General features: G+C 41.7%; 1 protein-coding gene across 2 annotated transcripts in view; it reads left to right on the top strand.

Annotated features, from left to right (window-relative positions):
* HADHA (hydroxyacyl-CoA dehydrogenase trifunctional multienzyme complex subunit alpha) overlaps nucleotides 1-20448 on the top strand; it is a 56444-nt gene that overhangs the window by 11397 nt on the left and 24599 nt on the right. The window contains exons 1-8 of one of the 2 annotated variants that reach the window (XM_077489142.1): nucleotides 3955-4177; nucleotides 4290-4331; nucleotides 4421-4491; nucleotides 9964-10097; nucleotides 12529-12667; nucleotides 17293-17412; nucleotides 19454-19556; nucleotides 19675-19797. In XM_077489142.1, coding sequence (XP_077345268.1) covers nucleotides 3970-4177; nucleotides 4290-4331; nucleotides 4421-4491; nucleotides 9964-10097; nucleotides 12529-12667; nucleotides 17293-17412; nucleotides 19454-19556; nucleotides 19675-19797 — 940 coding nt within the window. In that variant the 5' untranslated portion in view covers nucleotides 3955-3969. Of the gene's footprint in view, nucleotides 1-3954; nucleotides 4178-4289; nucleotides 4332-4420; nucleotides 4492-9963; nucleotides 10098-12528; nucleotides 12668-17292; nucleotides 17413-19453; nucleotides 19557-19674; nucleotides 19798-20448 lie in introns of those variants that run through there. The other variant, XM_077489143.1, reaches the window with a different exon arrangement.

Raw genomic sequence — 20448 nt, 5'->3', positions numbered from 1 at the left:
CAAAAACGCCCCTCCCCATTGAAATGAATGGGCAGCGCTTCCAAAGCAATTCAAATGCCACCGCAAAACGTCATCACGCGACCTTAAAAAAATAAATAAAAAGACCCACTAGCACCTGAAAAACACGGCAAAAATGACTGCTGCTTTAGCAGCGCTTTAGTGTAAAAAAGGGGTCTTGGAAAAGCAGAGAAGTGGTAACCTTCCATATTTGTCAGGGTTGGCTGGCATGTGGCAGTTTAATGTGCCGGTGTTCTGGCAAAAACTGTCCCCCCATCGGATAGTGTCCGCTCCGTACTGTGCAGGCGCAGCACTTGCGCAGTAAGGAGAACAGAGACTCCGAAAGTCTCAGAAGATGAACGGCGCCTGCGCAGTGTTGCTAGTACCTTCTGCCCTGAGTCCTGGTTGAAGCCCCACCATGCAAGTGGACATACGGTAGCACTTAGTAACAGGGCCCCTCGCAGGCTCGCTTCACTCGCCACTCTTCGGGCACGGCCTCGCTTCGCTCTGCAATTTTTTATTCTAACTCTATGTCCACTTGGATAGTGGGGCTTGAACCTGGACTCAGTGCGCAGGCGTGCTCATTTTCGGAGACCTAAAGTATCTCCTTGTCCTCCCATACTGTGCAAGCGCCGTACAGGGCGGACACTATCCGATGGGGGACAGTATTCGACACAACACCGGCATGTTCCTCAGACAGAAACAAGGAACAGACTGACATAAGTCACATAACTAGAATTGTCACATTTTACGGTCAGACACTTTACTGCATACCTGCCTAAACCTTTCCCCTATATTACTTATCATTTGTATTTAGACTTCAACCTTTACCCTATATAAATAGTGACAGCCCAGGCCGGGCACACAGCCAACGTACTCCTCTCGCTGGATGCAGCTGCTGAATTCAATCTGTTATGTATATACAAAGCAGATGCATCAAAACAGTGATTAAAAAAAAAAATTAATAAAGTGCTTTAAATTTAATAAAAATTGCTGATCGCCGCCATTACTAGTAAAAAAAAAAATATTAATAAAAATGCTATAAAACTATCCCCTATTTTGTAAACGCTATAACTTTTGCGCAAACCAATCAATAATCGCTAATTGTGATTTTATTTTTATTTTTTTTTACCAAAAATATGTAGAAGAATACGTATTGGCCTAAACTGAGCAAAAAAATTATTTTTATATAATTTTTTGGGGGGATATTTATTATAGCAAAAAATAAAAAATATTTTTTTTTCACATTTGTCGCTCTATTTTTGTTTATAGCGCAAAAAATAAAAACCGCAGAGGTGATCAATTATCACCAAAAGAAAGCTCTATTTGTGGGGAAAAAAGTACATCAATTTTGTTTGGGAGCCACGTCGCACGACCGTGCAATTGTCAGTTAAAACGACGCAGTGCCGAATCGCAAAAAGGGCCTGGTCCTTCGGCTGCAAATTGGTCCGGGGCTTAAGTGGTTAAGCTTTTGTTATAAAGAATACTGTGCACCCATATTGCGCAAAAAAAAGTGTGCATTTAGTACTTTTTTTTTTTTTTTTTCCACTAAATCCTACAGAACATTACCACCATGACCGGTGAATTACAGGTGCAATGCACAGCCACAGGCTCCTGAAAACTTCTCAAAGAAAAGGGAGAGGCACAGAACAAAAAACACATTGGTGTAATATTGTTAAAAGCAATAAAAAGACTTTATTGGCAACATGCACTCACAAGGATGTAATCAGCCAGGCTAGATTAGGATCTAGGACTCAGTGATGGTGAACCTTGGCACCCCGGATGTTTTGGAACTAAATTTCCCCATGATGCTCACCTACACTGCAGAGTGTAGATCACTGATCTAGGTAGTCATTACACCAGGGATATGCAATTAGCGGACCTTCAGCTGTTGCAGAACTACAAGTTCCATGAGGCATAGCAAGACTCTGACAGGCCACAAGCATGACACCCAGAGGCAGAGGCATGATGGGACTTGTAGTTTTGCAACAGCTGGAGGTCCGCTAATTGCATATCCCTGCACTACAGTAATGAGTCCCAGAGCACTGTCCAGGGGCATGGGCTATACATGGATCCAGCAGGGCAAACACTGCTAATCGGTCCATGGAGCAGAGATATCTAAGCTAGAAGAGCGGCCGCTGCTCAGTGCTATGAAAGCAGCTTCCACCTAACATCGGTCCTTGGAGCAAACACAGGAATGCGCTTTGAGGACTCTTCACCAGCCTAGGGAGGGATTTCTCAAAACTAAATTCACCAGCTAGCAGCATGATGAGTTGAATAGCGGAGTCCTAACCCCCCCCCTACCCCCAATGTAAGGGGCATTTTCTAATTACCTCAATGGACTAGCCAAGGGTTCCCTGGGGCTTGTAAACTATTTGAATGGTTCATCTGGAGGGAAAAAGGGTTGAGAGGCTGATTTAAAGGATCTTTGTCAGATGGCCATAGATGGAACATGTGTTCGATTCCTGCAGCAGTTCTTTCTCTGAAATTGAATTCAGGTTCCAGTAAATTACACATAACCAGTTATAAAATGAATAGAGAAAATAAGGTAGAGCTGGTGCCCGACACCCTTACAAACCCTATTTAATCCCCCTTCCCCATTCTCCACTCCATATACTTGCATTTTACTGATTTGAGCAGTAACGGAACAAGTAAAGGGTCATTTTGCATCATTGGAGCAGACCTTTGTGGTTTCAGATCTGCTTGAGTGTGCCAGGCTGAGGAAGGTGTACAGAAATCAAAGTGGGGGAAAAAATTTACATAACCTGTTCTTAACACCATACACCCCCTCCCCCCTTTCCAATCTATTCTGCATACTTAAGTACACAATTTTTTATTTTTTTTGTAATCTATTCAGCCTCGTGATTCTGTAGCTCTGGCACTCTTGTGCCAGTGAGCAGCTGCTGCAGGGGAGAGGAGAAAGCACCAACAATGGCTGGGATATGGGAGCCTATGGGTGACATCACAACTCTGAGGTTGAGTGCTCTTACTCGGAGGAACCAGAGCTGCACGATCATGGAACTGGATTGTGTTAAAAAATGGTAGCTACACAGAAACCTAGACGAGTGATGGCAGAAAAAGATTATGTGGTTCATTAAGCCTGCCACATTTATTTATATATAGACTATATTATTTTTTGTTTTTATTACCTTTTTTCTGGGTGTGCAGGATAGGTGGGAGGAGAGGTTTAGGTAGGAGGAGCCTTTTCTTCCACTTTAGAGGTTCATTTAGATTAGATCTACTGTATGTCTGTGTTTTATTTATCTATAGCACTACACAGATGCCTTGTCATGCATCAGTGCGCATTTTCAATGCGCGTATGAATTCAGAATTCGGTGGATAGAGCCATTGACCAAGGCTTAAGGGCCAGTTCACACCACATGCAGTCCGGTGCAAGTTTATTTTTTTATTTTTCAGCATTACAAACGCATGGAAAGTAAGGTATACTGTTTCCATTGGCAGAATGCGGTCAGTTGCGGGGTTTTCCAATTCCAGAAAAAAAAGTAGAACATGCTGCATTTTTCCTGTGCTGGACTGTACTAGAAACGTGGTAAAATGCATAAAAAATGCACCGGCGTGCAGTTGTGTACAGGTTTTTTTTTTTGTTTTGTTTTTGGGGTGTGTTTTTTTTTTTTTTTTTTATATATATATATACATCTCCATGAAGCTGCAGGAAGGAGTAATGGAGTTCTGTACATGTACACTGTGAGATGGGATCTAATCCTCATGTTGCTGGTTATCACGCCCCAGTCGGGCTCTCCAGTCATGTAATACAGTCAGAGGGTGTACAGGTTTCTCTTGCAGTGAATGTTGTACATTTGGCAGTGATCTTTGCCATCTGTCGGCCAGCCAATTCGCTCTCTGATCCTCCCATGTGACTCAGCCGCAGGGCACAGTCCACGTGTGTGAAGCTCAGTCTTTTTTAGCTAGAGGTGTGGGAGTACTGAAGAATTTTCACATTGGGGTGGAGCAATGGAAATCATTGCTAGGCCTTTCTATGTACAGGAATTCTTATTCAGATTGAATCCTGATCTAAATTTTCTCTGTGTAGTCAATTTTTTCTTTTTTCTTTTGCTCAAGCGTCACAATCGTATATTACAATTAAATGCAAGAACGTTAATTAATGGAAGAAAAAAAACTGCAACCAACCTGCCTAACCATTATGGAGCTTCATGTCCAAGTATTGTCCTTCAGCCATAATGGGACTTCTAGTTCCGTCCATTGCATAGTTTTATTTTTCTGTTATAAACATCTTTTCACTGATTATTTTTTTATTTATTTGTTGTTCACAGGCTTCACCTGCCGATCACTATCAATATCATCCGCCATGCTTTGTAAGTAGCACACCGTGTTGTGTCTTGTGTTCTGAGGGAATCGCAGCTCACTGTATAATGCTACTATCATCTGTATTATGTCATTGCAGCAAGAACGCATGTAAACTACGAAGTCAAAAATGACGTCGCCGTTGTCCGCTTTAACACCCCAAATTCTAAGGTATAACGTAAACTCTGCATAATCTGTCCATTTGGAATTGTCTTTTCTGATCCTAAAGGCCCATACACACGATCAGACTTTTTGACAACAAACATGCAAATTAGCTGTTTTGGAGCAACATCTGACTGTGTCTACGCTCCATCGGACAAACTTTTTCGGCTTTCATCTGACTTTTGTTGGCTGTGCAAACGGACAAACTTTCTGGCAACAAAAGTCCAATGGAGCAAAGTCTGATCGTGTGTACAGAAAACGATAGGACTTTTGTACAAAGTACAAACACGCATGCTCAGAACCAATGCAAAAGATCAGACAACAATACAGAAGTTGACCAAAGGTGGCGGTAAAGTGCAGAAAAACCACATGATTTGGTGAAAGTTGTCTGAAAAAGTCCTGCCGTGTGTATGCAATACAAGTTCTCAGCTGACGCCCTTTGTACAAAAATCCACAGGAAAGTTTGTGCAAAATCCGATCAGGTGTATGAGGCTTAAAGCTGCCCATAGATGAATCCTTTATTTTTTTGTTCAGCGAGCGGGTCAAACGAAAAAAAAAAAAAAAATTCCCCCCCCCCATCCACACAAATATGGTGGTTAGAATAATCCTCCCCACCTTCACATTTGTATTCTGACAGTGAGGCTGGGCATACACTATACAAATTTCTTACTCAATTTTCTTTAGATTTACCTTCAAATATGTAGTGCAAGGGCCTGCTTGATTGCATACAAATTAAGTGTTTATATTTGACCTCATATTACAGTATCTCACAAAAGTGAGTACACCCCTCATATTTTTGTAAATGTTATCTTTTCATATGACAACACTGAAGAAATGACACTTTGCTACAATGTAAAGTAGTGAGTGTACAGCTTGTATAACAGTGTAAATTTCCTGTCCCCTCAAAATACCTCAACACACAGCCATTCACGTCTAAAACACTTGCAAAAAAAGTGAGTACACCCCTAAGTGAAAATGTCCAAATTGGGCCCAATTAGCCGTTTTCCCTCCCAGGTGTCATGTGACTTGTTAGTGTAACAAGATTTCAGGTGTGAATGGTGAGCAGGTGTTTTAAATTTGGTGTTAACGCTCTCACTCTCGTTTACTGGTCACTGGAAGTTCAACATGGCACCTCATGGTAAAAGACTGAGGATCTGAAAAAAAGAATTGTTGCTCTACATAAAGATGGCCTAGGCTATAAGAAGATTTGCAAGACCCTGAAACTGAGCTGCAGCATGGTGGCTAAGACCATGCAGCAGTTTAACCGGACAGGTTCCTCTCGGAACAGGCCTCGCCATGGTCGACCAAAGAAGTTGAGCGCGCGTTCTCCGCATCATATCCAGAGGTTGTCTTTGGGAAATAAATGTATGAGTGCTGCCAGCATTGCTGCAGAGGTTGAAGGGGTGGGCGGTCAGCCTATCGGTGCTCAGACCATACGCCGCACACTCCATCAAATTGGTCTGCGCGGCTGTCGTCACAGAAGGAAGTCTCTTCTAAATATGATGCACAAGAAAGCCTGCAAACAGTTTGCTGAAAACAAGCAGACTAAGGACATGGATTACTAGAACCATGTCCTGTGGTCTGATGAGACCAAGATGAACTTATTTGGTTCAGATGGTGTCAAGTGTTTGTGGCAGCAACCAGGTGAGGAGTACAAAGACAAGTGTCTTGCCTACAGTCAAGCATGGTGGTGGGAGTGTCTGGGGCTACATGAGTTCTGCCAGAACTGGGGAGCTACAGTTCATTGAGAGAACCATGAATGCCGACATTTACTGTGGCATACTGAAGCAGAGCATGAGCCCCTCCCTTTCAGAGACTGGTCTGCAGGGCAGTATTCCAACATAACGACCCCAAACACACCTCCAAGACAACCACTGCCTTGCTAAAGAAGCTGAGGGCAAAGGTGATAGACTGGCCAAGCATGTCTCCAGACCTAAACCCTATTGAGGTTCTGTGCATCAAACAGAAGGTGGAGGAGCGCAAAGTCTGACTTTCACCAGCTCCATGATGTCATAATGGAGGACTCCAGTGGCAACCTGTGAAGCTCTAGTGAGCTTCATGCCCAAGAGGGTTAAGGCAGTGCTGGAAAATAATGGTGGCCACACAAAATATTGACACTTTGGGTCCAATTTGGACATTTTCATTTAGGGGTGCACTTACTTTTGTTGCCAGTGGTTTGGACATTAATGGCTGTGTGTTGAGTTATTTTGAGGGGACAGCAAATTTACACTGTTATACAAGCTGTACACTCACTACTTTACATTGTAGCAAAGTGTCATTTCTTCAGTGTTGTCACATGGAAAGTTATAATAAAACATTTTCAGAAATGTGAGGGGTGTACTCACTTTTGTGAGATCCTGCTTATGATTTTGGTAAATCTAAAAGAAAATTGCATAATGTATGGCCAGCCTAGGACTCCTCTGTCAACATACACCTATTAGCGATCGAAAAAAGTTTTACAACGTTTGTTGGAAAACTTTCACCCCCCCACCAAGTCATCTTCCAACATAGCTTGCATGAGAGAGAGAGGGGCTCCTCCCACCACGAAACACATGATCAACTTTTTCTTTAAAAGTCCTGGCATGCTCCCAAGTTTCCTTCTCCTGGCCAGATAGGACACATCCCAAATTTTTTAATTTTTTTGGCCATCATGCCAGGTACAGGGGCCTGTTGAGTACGCTCACATTTTTGTTTTGTATTAAAAAAAAAAAGGCAGGGGCTTTGGGGCTACTCATCCTCAGAAACTTCTATAGGTTTCATTTATCGTTTTACTGTGGTTGGTTGCTGAGGAATCTCTCAGCAAACTGTCCCAAGCAATCTCACTCAGGGAAGAGGAGATTGCTGCTTTTGGGTTATCAGTAACAGGAAGGTTACTCCTTGAATGGAGCCATGTCTTTTGCATGCTTGTTGGGCTGGAACACAGGAGTGCTCTTCAAAATGGTGGCCTTTGTGCAGGGAGCACATGGACTGTCTCTACCATCCTTGTGGCCCTGTGATGTAATTTCCTTTTGCATATGGATGGCAAAATATGAAGTCGGACCACGGCCATACTCGGGGCTGCTGTTAGAAACCACGGGGCCCCATACAGCCAAACCGACACTCCCTCCCCCTCCAAATAAACAGGATTTACTATGCTTCAGTTATGAATGAATACAGTGAGTGGTCGGTACCATTCACTCATTGTGATCATTCAGGAAAGGAAGGGGCTGGTAAATATGATATATTTACCGGACCCTTCCTCTGCTGTCCATCCAAAAGGATCCTATTGTGTCCCGGTAGGAAGGAGAAGAGGGAAGCAAGCAGAACTGTGGGGCTGGGGGAGTACACAGGGGAGCTTGGGTAGCAGGGGGAAATCATAGTGCCGAGTGAGGGGAATCGGTATGGCAGGGAGGCAATTGAACCAATCCCCTGTATGGCTCTTTGCAGCATGTGAAAGCCAGCGGGAGGAAAAGGAGAAGAAGCCAGCTTTCAGCTACCGACCACCCTCCCTGCCCACTGCTTGTCGAAGCCTTGGCAGGGGTTAAATTGCTAATGTGGTTCGGGTTGAACACAAGTTCTTCCCTTTGACAGTAAACCCCCCCCCCCCCCCCCGACCTGCTTTTATTAGATTCAGTACCTACAATGGTGTCATCTCCTTGAAATATTTATTACATATTTGATTTTAAACCCAGTGATGTCATCGTTGGGTTGCTGTGTTTCTTTATACAATTAAGACCGATCATGACAGATGGGAGAAGCCAGCAGAATTCTGTACATCTCTTCCTAAAAACACCACAGCACCCTGCCTCAATAGTCCTCCCAAGAGCCCTCAGCCCTGATGCAAGTAGTGGTCTGGCTCTTGGGATGAGTTATGCAAATACCAAAATGCTTTAATGGGTGGGTGTCAGTCCAGAGGAGTGGGCATTTCTATATTTAGCAAAAAAGAAAGTCGTATAAACCGAAGGTTCAGGGTTAAAAAAAAAAACTCACCGGTGGGTTGTGGTTTCCTTATTAATGAAGTTATTAATTTGCAAAGTGCCTGAGCAGGCTATCGGCGATGAGGGATGTCATAAGGCAGCAATCATATAGGTAGTGTTTGTAATATACTTGTGACACAAGCAAGCAATGACAGCAGCAAATTAAGAGAAATTCAGCCTGCGGAAGACTTTACCGCTACACTGTGACGGCTTCACTCTCCACCATTGCTTCGACTTGTCCATGTTTCCAATGCTTGTTTCAGTTAGCTGATAACTGAATTAATCAGTCAAGTTGTTATAGTTGCTCGTGATTTTTGTGCAGATGGCACTTATAGTGCGGTCTCCTTTTTCAAATGCCGAAGTGCTCCCTTCGCCAAATGAAAGGTTGGCCCAGCTAATGCCAGTGTTCAGATGGCTGTGGGTCGGCATAGGTGCATACGGGCTCCATGTCTGGATTGAATGACATTGCTTGATTGATGCGTTTCATCCACCAATCTGGACTTCTTAAGAATGGGGAAGGATTATGCAGATTAGTCTTGATATAGACGTCAGAGACTAAGGTAATTAGCCTCCCGCTTGTGTTAAATGTCATATCTTGGAGTTTGGGCTAATGGCTGGGAGTTTCAACTTGGTATTAGCAGTATATATATTTAGTGCCTTCTTGTGGTCATTTTACAAACTTCAGTATATTATAATTATAGATTGAAGTTTTCCTTTTATACAGCTAGTTAAAACAGTAGAAATATTCCCTTTCAATTTACAAAACAGAATAAAAAATGTGGAGGGGGAGTAGTGCACTGCATTAATTTGTACACACCAGGGTACTATTCAATACTTTGACAATTTTTACATGCCAATTTTTGTTTAGTCTGCATCAGGAAATTGACAGCACACTGTCAAACTGTCAGATTTTTTAATTTTTTTTTTTTTTTTAGCATTTCTGTTTGCATGCCCACCACCTTGGGTAACGTCCACCCGTAATTCTGAGCCTTCATGAGTGAAAAAACTGTAATCTAATGAATAAAAGGTGTGGGATAGGCTGGGTAGGAAAGAGTAAAGCCTGTCATAAGTGATCTAAATTCAGCCGGTTCCAAATGAACTGGACAATGGACATTTTGATCTATATATGAGCAGGCTGGTTGTACTGAAGTTGGTTGATCTATTGATTTGCAGTAGCTTTTTTTTTTTTTTTTCTTGCAGTTAATGCTGCTGGCTATAGCTAGCAGCAGTGATCACGGTATTCTGAGAGCAGGGCAACCTCCCACTGTCAGAAAATAACAGCGCAGTGGGAGGGATTCCCCCCCCCCCCATCAACACAATGTTGAAGAAAAGAAAAATGCTTAATGTATGGTCTGCCTTAGATGATGACTTCACTGTAAGTGTCAACCAAGTTTCTGTCGCTCATGGCAGCCAATGACTAGACCATAAACCGCTCTTATAGACGTTTAAACCGTATACTAAATGTTCTAAAATGTAGTTATATGCTAATCACTCTATAAAATGCTGTTTCTGGTGTACTGTGCAGGTGAACACACTGTCCAAGCAAGTGCAGAGTGAATTCGGTGATGTCATGAATGAAGTCTGGGCCAATGATGCTGTGAAAAGTGCCGTCCTGATCTCCAGCAAACCAGGCTGCTTCATCGCTGGGGCCGATATCAAGTGAGAGATGCCTTTTCAGATAGAATTGGTTGCTTAGACTTTGCTAGGCCTCCTTTTAGGCCAGTGGTGTCTTTTTCGCCAATCCTCAAACACATCACTGCCTTGTTGGGGTTTGTAAAGCATAAACAGAAGTAGTGTTCCCAGGTGGTAAAAATCTGTGCCTGTTAGCGCAAACATTTTCTATCTGACTTGACCATTTTTGGGCTCTGATATTTGGAAACGTTTACTACGTTCATTGCAGATAATGCCAGAATCTGATCTTTGTACAGTCACCCTAAAGGCCCGTACTCGCGATCATTAAATCATATGAAAAATACCGCTTTTGAAGCAATCAAAATAATCTGATCGTTGGTACACAGCTTTTGAGAGCTGATTAGGACAGGTCGTGCAAGGTGATCCGATGGGGCAAGCACGAAAAGTTTTCTTGTACGATACCAGATCGTACAATTTTTAATTTAATCAGTGCAGTTTTCGTCCGAAAATACCATACGTTATCACACTTCGAATTTATATTGTCATACAAGAATTTTCGTAACCTTCATTTTCGATATGGTGACTAGCATGGGGGGAAAAAAGCGACGATCATTCAATTGATAATCTTAGTGTATAACAGGCTTTAGGGCCAGTTCACACCTTGAAGCAGTGCGTTTTGAATGCTGTGCTGTAAATAAGCATGGAATGCGGTTTCCCCACCACATTTTGGTGTGAACCGGTCCTTAGTGCACCTAAGGTGTTTCTGTTCTGGCTTAATGCAGAATTGGTGGTTCATCCCCAAAATGTATGGCTTTTTAGCCATGGACATACCACTATTTTTAGCACCACATCCCTTAATTAAATGGGTACAGAGGATTTTTGTGGGAATTTTAAGGTGCAAGTTAGGTACCATGATCTCAAAGAATATTAAAATATATTTAAAAAAAGATAAAATTGTCTAAAAACAATTAAGTACATAGAACATAGTTGTTTATGGATACAGCACTTTAGATGGAGGTCCCAACATGTTTCAACCACATCCTGGGCTTCTTCGGGGGATGCTGTCTATTTGGAGTACAAGCTTTCTATCTAAAATATTTATCTTTATTGGGATGGTACCCCAAATGGACAGGAGCCCCTGAGGAAGCCCAGGCTGTGGGTAAAACATGTTGGTAACTCTATCTAAAGTGCTGTATCCATAAACGACTATGTTCTATGTACTTGCCAAAATTGTTTTTAGACTATTTTATCTTTGTTTAAATAAAATATTTTTTTTAATATTCTTTGAGAGCACTGCATCTTACTTGCACCTTAAAGTCCCACAAACTCCTCTGTACCCCAAAATGTATGTTTCAAAGCAAGTCTAGCACTGAAATGTTTGTATAAACCATTACTGTAACAGTTTCTTTCCTATAACATTAATTACAGTGGCATTTTCTCTTGCCTTTTAAGAATTCTTATATTAGAAGCAAAAGTTAGTATTCCCATATCTGACCTGGTGACCAATATCAGCAGGACAAAATGTAGAAAAAATCCACTTTTATTTTTTAATTTTTTTCCCAGTTGTCACCAAATATTTAATAGGATAATAGCGGATTAAATGGGACACATTTCAGTGATGGCTTTTTCTCTCTCTCACTACTTATGCTGGCCATACGCTAGCTGAAAAATCGTTAGAAAATCTGTCATTTGGACCATTCATTGGGTTTTTGTCCAGTTGATGGGCACAAATAGAAAATCAGTTAACTTTTCAGAGCCGAAAAATTGAAGGAACAGGTTGGAAAATTCCGCCGAACGATAAATTGAAAGGTTAATGTGTTTCTCACCCGTTTTACAAATGGAACTTTCCCTAATCGTGTTTCAGGACAGCCCTAGTTATAGTGGCTGCCTGAAAGACTACTGGAAAAGATGTTACCGGTAAGCGTAACTCTAATTTTTTGCACTGCACATATGTGCCTAAAGGGACAGAAAACAGATTAATTTATGTCCATTGAACAACTTGTCAATCTAAATGATGATGGCACTATAATTTTCTTCCATGGCCGAGTGTTCGTTATTGAAAAACAAGTTTGAACAATTTTTTTTTTTTTTTGTGTAGTGTATGGCTAGCACTAGGGTGCGCTCACATCTGCACTTTAATTAGATGCTGAGCCCTGCAACACCGCACAACCGAAGCTGCACTGCCCCCCTTAGTAAACAAGGTTTGACAGATGTAGAAAAAGCCTACATGACAAAAAGGTGGATTTTTAAGGCAAAGGAATTTACTGCTTTTAACCTGGGTAATGTCAAGTGTCTAGAGTTAGGATTTTAATTAAATTGACTTTGGATAGATATACTTTCACATTTTTCCAAGCAAGCAGTAGTTTTCAATCTTCGTCTAAAGCTTCGTAATGTGTTCCTGCCAAACTGTGAGAAAGTTATGTTGCTCTGTTCATGACTTATTGAGTCTTTCTTTCAGCATGATTGAATCCTGTAACAGTGCACAAGAAGTCTCACAGTTGTCCGCTGAGGGTCAGAAAATGTTTGAAAAACTTGAAAAGTCCCCAAAACCCATAGTGGCTGCAATCAATGGTTCATGCTTGGGTGGAGGCCTGGAGGTGGGTGTAAAGACTGAGCTAGAATGATATGTGTAATGTCTTATTTTGGTGAGTGTGGGATGTAGAACGTTAGATTAATCACTTTTTATACTGCCCTATACCAGATTTATATATGTATATATAATTTTCACAGTAGATGCTAATCAGCAGGTGCCAGCCAATGGATGTCCGCTGGCAACCACTGATTGTCGAGAAGAAACATCCCCGTCCGCAGGGATGCGCTGGATTTTGGATCCAGCCCTTCTCTTAGTAAAAGCAGCACACACAAAAACGCTTGTTAGGCTCACCTTTAATCCTTTGATCCCCCTAGATGTTAAACCCTTTACCAGCCAGTGTCATTAGTACATTGACAATGTATATTTTTAGTACTGATTACTGTATTAGTGTCAGGTGTCACTGTCAGATTGTCCACTATAATATCGTAGTCCCGCTATAAGTCGCTGATTGCCACCATTACTAGTGTTGAGAAAAAAAAAAAAAAGTATGAATTCTATGTTCTATATCCCATAGTTTGTAGGCGCTATAACTTTTGTGCACACACATCAAACACTTATTGGGTTTTTTTTTTTTGTTTTTTGCTACACCAAAAATATGTAGCAGAATACATATTGGCCAAACTTTATGAAGAAATTTGATTTAATCTTTTTTATTTATTTATTTTTTTATTGGATTTGTTTATGGCAGAAAGTAAATATTGTGTTTTTTATTTTAATTTTTTTTTTTAAGAAAACTATTGGTCTTTTGTTTATAGCATAAAAAAACAGAGGTGATAAAGTGTGGGGGGAAAAAAATTACATAAATTTAATTTATGGACAGTGCCGCACACCCACGCAATTGCCAGTTAAAATAACGCAGTGCTATATGGCAAAAATTGGCCTGGTTGTGGAGGGGGATAAAACCTTTCTGGAGATCAACTGGTTAATAAATATTAATGATCTAATAATAAACTTTCAGCACTTGCCGTCCCTTCACTGCTCCATTCAACTACTGGGAAGAATCCTTGTGTATGCTCCGAGTCACTTCAGCCGCGCCTTAAACATGACTGAGATGACTATTCCTGCCAGCATATGGAGAGTTACATTCTGCCTTTTACTTAGAAGTATTGTGTATTTTTTTTCTCTTGTCCATTAAGAGAGACAACTACAGTGCCTTGCGAAAGTATTCGGCCCCCTTGAACTTTTCAACCTTTTGCCACATTTCAGGCTTCAAACATAAAGATATAACATTTTAATTTTTTGTGAAGAATCACCAACAAGTGGGACACAATTGTGAAGTGGAACGAAATCTATTGGATTTTTGAAACTTTTTTTAACTAATAAAAAAATGAAAAGTGGGGCGTGCAAAATTATTCGGCCCCCTTGCGTTAATACTTTGTAGAGCCACCTTTTGCTGCGATTACAGCTGCAAGTCGCTTGGGGTATGTCTCTATCAGTTTTGCACATCGAGAGACTGAAATTCTTGCCCATTCTTCCTTGCAAAACAGCTCGAGCTCAGTGAGGTTGGATGGAGAGTGTTTGTGAACAGCAGTTTTCAGCTCTTTCCACAGATTCTCGATTGGATTCAGGTCTGGACTTTGACTTGGCCATTCTAACACCTGGATACGTTTATTTGTGAACCATTCCTTTGTAGATTTTGCTGTATATTTGGGATCATTGTCTTGTTGGAAGATAAATCTCTGTCCCAGTTTCATGTCTTTTGCAGACTCCAACAGGTTTTCATCCAGAATGGTCCTGTATTTGGCTGCATCCATCTTCCCCCTCAATTTTAACCATCTTCCCTGTCCCTGCTGAAGAAAAGCAGGCCCAAACCATGATGCTGCCACCACCATGTTTGATAGTGGGGATGGTGTGTTGAGGGTGATGAGCTGTGTTGCTTTTACGCCAAACATATAGTTTTGCATTGTGGGCAAAAAGATTTTTGTTTCATCTGACCAGAGCACCTTCTTCCACATGTTTGGTGTGTCTTCCAGGTGGCTTGTGGCAAACTTTAGACGAGACTTTTTATGGATATCTTTGAGAAATGGCTTTCTTCTTGCCACTCTTCCATAAAGGCCAGATTTGTGCAGTGTACGACTGATTGTTGTCCTATGGACAGACTCTCCCACCTCAGCTGTAGTTCTCTGCAGTTCATCCAGAGTGATCATGGGCCTCTTGGCTGCATCTCTGATCAGTCTTCTCCTTGTCTGAGCTGAAAGTTTAGAGGGACGGCCAGGTCTTGGTAGATTTGCAGTGGTCTGATACTCCTTCCATTTCAAAATGATCGCTTGCACAGTGCTCCTTGGGATGTTTAAAGCTTGGGAAATCTTTTTGTATCCAAATCCGGCTTTAAACTTCTCCACAACAGTATTACGGACCTGCCTGGTGTGTTCCTTGGTCTTCATGGTGCTCTCTTTCAACAGAACCCTGAGACTATCACAGAGCAGGTGCATTTATACAGAGACTTGATTACACACAGGTGGATTCTATTTATCACCATCAGTCATTTAGGACAACATTGGATCATTCAGAGATCCTCGCTGAACTTCTGGAGTGAGTTTGCTGCACTGAAAGTAAAGGGGCCGAATAATTTTGCACTCACCACTTTTCAGTTTTTTATTTGCTAAAAAAGTTTAAAATATCCAATAGATTTCATTCCACTTCAGGAATGTGTCCCACTTGTTGGTGATTCTTCACAAAAAAAAATTTAATTTTATATCTTTATGTTTGAAGCCTGAAATGTGGCAAAAGGTTGAAAAGTTCAAGGGGGCCGAATACTTTCGCAAGGCACTGTAGATGGTAAGATACCTAGAATTATGCTGCCTCCTACAGCAGAAATGGACACTAGGTACACAGAAAACTGAAGGCCAGCAGCCCTCCTTGAGTCTGTAACCCTTCTCACCTCATGCCCGCCGGTGTTAAAAACATTTTTTTTACTTCACATTTTGATTTAGTTTTAGTCATAGCCTTTTGATTAAAATGCCATTTTAGGTTTAATCATATTTTAGTCATCTGTGGTTTAGTTTTAGTCTACTAACATCTAATGGGTTTAGTTAAATTTTCATTTGTTTCTTTAGAACTGCCAAACATGATATACTCCTGGAGTAAAAATCAAATAACATTATTATTTATGGTTTTAAGGTTTGAACATGCACTACAGACACTGATTTAGCTGTTGTAATATATATTCAATTTAGTTTTAGTCTTTTAACTCAAATGCCATTTTCATTTTAGTGGTATTTTAGTCCCAAATTGTTTTCGTTTGAGAGTGAGTTCACACCACATGCAGTCCAGTGCATTTTTTTTTTCCTGCATGGAAAGTATGTTTTTTTTATATGGTTTTTAATGGCGTAGTTCACACCAGTGCTTCCGGTTCCAGGAAAAAAAAAGTAGAACATTCTGCATTTTTCCTGCACTGGGTTGTACTGGAATGCATAAAAAACACCGAACGCACCTAAACACACTGGAACATACCTGTCCTTATTGAAAAATAGGGGGGGGTGGACTGGACTGGACTGCACTGCATCAAAAACGACCTGGAGCGCATCGAAAACGCGCATGCTGAAAAGAATCTGGAACACATCCGGACTGCATTTCTATGGTATGAACTGGCCCAGAGTCGTATTTTAATAGACTAAAATAGAACTCATTTAGTTGAAATAAAATATTTTAGTCTACGAAATTAACACTGATGCCAGCACAGTTTTGCTTAGTATCCTCAGGAGAATGGATATCCTTTTTATAGCAAAAAAAAAAAAATCTTTCTACTGTCAGCTACTGGTAGATTCCGACCAGATATTGAAACTCCTGGAAGTCTATCTGGTTAGCCAATAAACATAGGTATTCCTGATTTTAGTACACTGGTGCTCTCTCTGGCAGTCTTGTGGTCATCACTGACAACCCTTTTGTGTTCCAGTTAGCATAAGACTCCACTATTATTGTCAAGTCGGTATACTTGGGGGTTCCTTATGCAGTTATCAGGGACCAGAGCTCCAGCAGTTCAGGAAAGACATATGTCACGCTTAACTGTGCTGTGTAGCAGAAGTGTGTATATCATAAGACTGGCCATGCAGAATTACTTTGGTAGGCAAGACCGTAAACTTGACTGTTTTTATATTTGTTCATCTCTAAGGGGTTTGTAAAGGAAGGTTTTTTTTTTATCTTGATACATTCGGATTAAAAAGCCTTCTGTACACAGCAACCCCTCTCAGTCCTCTAATACTCACCTGAGCCCTTCTCTAGCCAGCAATGTTGGAGTGTCTCTGCTGTCTGGGACTCCACTCATTGGCTGAGACAGCAGCGCAGCACCATTGGCTCCAGCTGCCGTCAGCCAATGAGAGAGGGCCAGGCTCTGCAGCTGCGGGTCTCAATGGACACGGGGAGCTGCAGCTCTGCTCAGGTGCCCACATGGCAAGCTTGCTATGGGGGCACTCAACAGGAGGGAGGGGACAGGAGCACTGAAGAGAGACCCGAGAAGAGGAGGCTCTGGGCTGCTCTGTGCAAAACCACTGCACAGAGCAGGTAAGTGTATAAAATATATATCTTTTTTCCTTTAAAAAAAAAAAATGACTTTAGTATCACTTTAAATAATGGAATTGTTTCAAATTGTGTGCATGTTATGTCCACAACTAATTTCTTGATTATTTCCAGGTGGCCATTGCTTGCCAATACCGTGTGGCTACAAAAGACAAAAAGACGGTTCTAGGTACCCCAGAGGTCCTCCTGGGTTTGTTGCCAGGAGCTGGGGGCACTCAGAGGCTGCCTAAGTTGGTAAGTGTTCGTTATGCATTGTATGTTGATTTTAAATTGCAACTATGGGTAGATATTAAAGGCTCTGGTAATCCTCACTACAAGTCTATCAGACGTGGTCTGCCTGAAGACAGTAGATGGCCTAATTTTAACATGAATTGTAATACCAAAATGAACAGTTAAAGCTGAGCTCCTGTACCTCTAAAGATTTACACATCTCTGCTCCACTGCACAGCCCTGCAGTTAATTAACACTTGCTGGTCTTCTCTCCCCCTGTGGCTGGGCAGTGAAATGAGAAGCCGCAGACTGCTGAGATCATCGTTCTGTCATTCTGTGCTCACTTCCTATCAACCTGTTTATTAGCATATTTGCATACATCATACCTGATTGAGGCCCAATCCTACCTCTTCCTTTCCTAGTATGAGTTGTGCTGCAAAAGTTAAATCGGTAATGCAGGCCCAAACGCATTCTGAACAAATTTTCCTTCGACAATCAGAAATTTTGTGCGTTTTGTAATCTGATGATGCCACCGTTGATTTAGAAATTCAATCAACCAAGCCTTCAGTTTCACCTCCTCTTGCTACAGAAAAGAATTTTCATGGCTGGGAATCTTCTTTTCTTTCCAGGACACGGCGCATCCACAATTCTTTTTCAATTTTATATTTCTCGCATGATCCTCCCATCATCGACTAGAAATGTGTTCATTTTTAAAAACATTGCCACCATACGCAATCACTCAAATTAAATGGCCGCACGAAAATCGGCCCACTAATGGTGCGAAATGCGAATTCTTAGTTACGATTTTATAAATTCAACCCATGTATAGCTGGCTTTACACTGCTTGCATTAAAAAATTCAGAGCTGCTTTTAAAGTGGGAGTAAACTCCCATCTCTGACTGTTGCCTATAGGCAAATCTATGAGGGATACCCATAGGTATTGTAAATATCTTCTAAATGGGCACCGTTTAGGAAATATTTACTGTACATGCAGCCAGTGACATCACCGGCGAATGTGCTCTGAACAAAAAGCTGCCTTGGCCGTTCCTTCAGATTTCTGTGCCGCAAATGGCAGCTTCCATGTGCGTATGTGGGAGTGATGTCATTGCGTCTCTGGACACCCCGTGGTTTACTGCCGTTTTAAGTTTCTTCTGGATCTGCCTGGAGATCAGCTTTACTGGTATCAATCACTGAAATCTACTGTGTACAAAGTGACATAGCAGAGAACACAATGAAAACATTTAATGAGACAAGACAACTGGCGGCTTACTCCTTAAGCAGAGCCTTTGAGCTTACATTGACACACCACTACACTCTCTGCTAGAGCCCTAAATCTGGAGGTGCTGGCCATTGAGGCCACAGTTTGAACCCATTTGAGAGATTTCTCTTCTCTCTCCTGTCATATCGGGTTGCCTTTCTTGTGGGTATTGGCTTTATTTGGGGTGCTTGAGCTTACAGCTTTACCTTTTAGTCTTTAAGGTGCCTTTTTCTGTGCTTCAGAAGGACAAGGTTGTGTTGAGACAATGTATTTGCTTCCTGCCTAAAGGGGTCTTGGTGATTCATGTGAAACAGTATTGCCCTCTTTTTTTGTCTGGATCCAAAACATCCTATGGAGATTGCTCTCCACTGCTTGGATATTTAGGGCAGTGCAAGTCTACCCCAAAGCCTCGGTTCCTCAAACTGACACCCTGTTTATATTGCCTGAAGGCTCCCAAAAGGGGACAGGCTTTCTCCCGACCTATAATTGCTAGGTGGTTTAGGTAAATCGTTACTCGGACATTACTATATAAAAGGTATAGTTCTTCCCATTGATGTGAAAGCCCAGTCCACCAGAAGTGTTGGATTGTGCTCAGCGGTGTCAAGCTTTGCTTTTTTCGCATGTTCAGTCACTTGTAGGTGGAGCATTATAACCCAATAGTCCAGGAATAAACTTTCCTGTGACCTGTACTCCTCAAAAGGAATTTTTTTGACAAGTCAAACCTTTTTTTTTTTTTTTTTTTTTTTTGACGCCTTTACATTGGAGATGTCTTTACCTGTTGTAATACTTCTTGTCATTTCTTCCAAGGTTGGCATACCAGCTGCCTTTGACATGATGCTGACTGGCAGAAACATTCGTGCTGACCGTGCCAAGAAGATGGGTCTTGTAGATCAACTTGTGGATCCCCTGGGTGAGTCCTTGTAACAAAACTGTGGCCTCTTGTATTCAGTTGACGGCTATCACCCAGTTTCTGGGCCTTGGGAAGTGCAGCAAGCATTTTAACTTGTCTTTTTGTTAACTTCTGTCAGGACCTGGTTTGAAAAGCCCTGAAGAGCGAACTATGGACTATCTGGAAGAAGTTGCTGTGGGCTTTGCCAGAGGGATCGCCAACAAGCAAATCTCCCTGAAGAAGCAGAAGGGGTTGATAGCAAGTAAGAACTGGGTGTTTGCTTACCCGAAAAGCTTTCAGTTTTCACAGTTCTGTTTCTTTCTCCATGGTATCAAACTAAAGCTGTCTCAAATCTCGGCAGGATCTGGCCGATATTCGAAACTTGTATGGACAGGCTGAATGTACCGAAGTTGATCAATCGGTCAACTTGGGTGCAATGAGCCTGCTGGATTTTACATGCGATTATTGCTAGCAGCTGTTATAAGCATTGTGTTCTACTGTGATTGCAGAAAATTTGCTCCGTCTGCAGCCAACTATGAAGAGATTAAACAGGCAGAGCAGAAACCCATTGTTCTGGCCACAGAAGGTGTGCAGACCAAAGATTGCGGCTCAGAAATCTCACCAATAGTCTCCTCCAAATGGTTGTGGAGAGATTAGAATTCTTGGGTACCTATAAACTTCTAAGCCGACCACCAGTTGACTTTTATACCTCTGTATCTACTAAAGTGGCAACAAGATTTGGGCAGGGAGTTTTCTGCAGAACAGCTTGATCATATTATGTGCTTTGCTCACCACTCCTCAAGGACAAGCAAATGCCAAGAATAGGGTTATAAAATATTTACCCGATGGTACATGATTCCATACCTTTTGGGTAAGCTCTACCCTGCATCGACTAATGCTTGCTGGCGTTGCA

The sequence above is a fragment of the Lithobates pipiens genome, unplaced genomic scaffold, assembly GCF_037356315.1.
Source record: "Lithobates pipiens isolate NorthernLeopardFrog02 unplaced genomic scaffold, aLitPip1_a1.2 Scaffold_18, whole genome shotgun sequence".
Lineage (NCBI taxonomy): Eukaryota > Metazoa > Chordata > Amphibia > Anura > Ranidae > Lithobates > Lithobates pipiens.
This window is presented reverse-complemented; position numbering and strand designations above follow the sequence as displayed.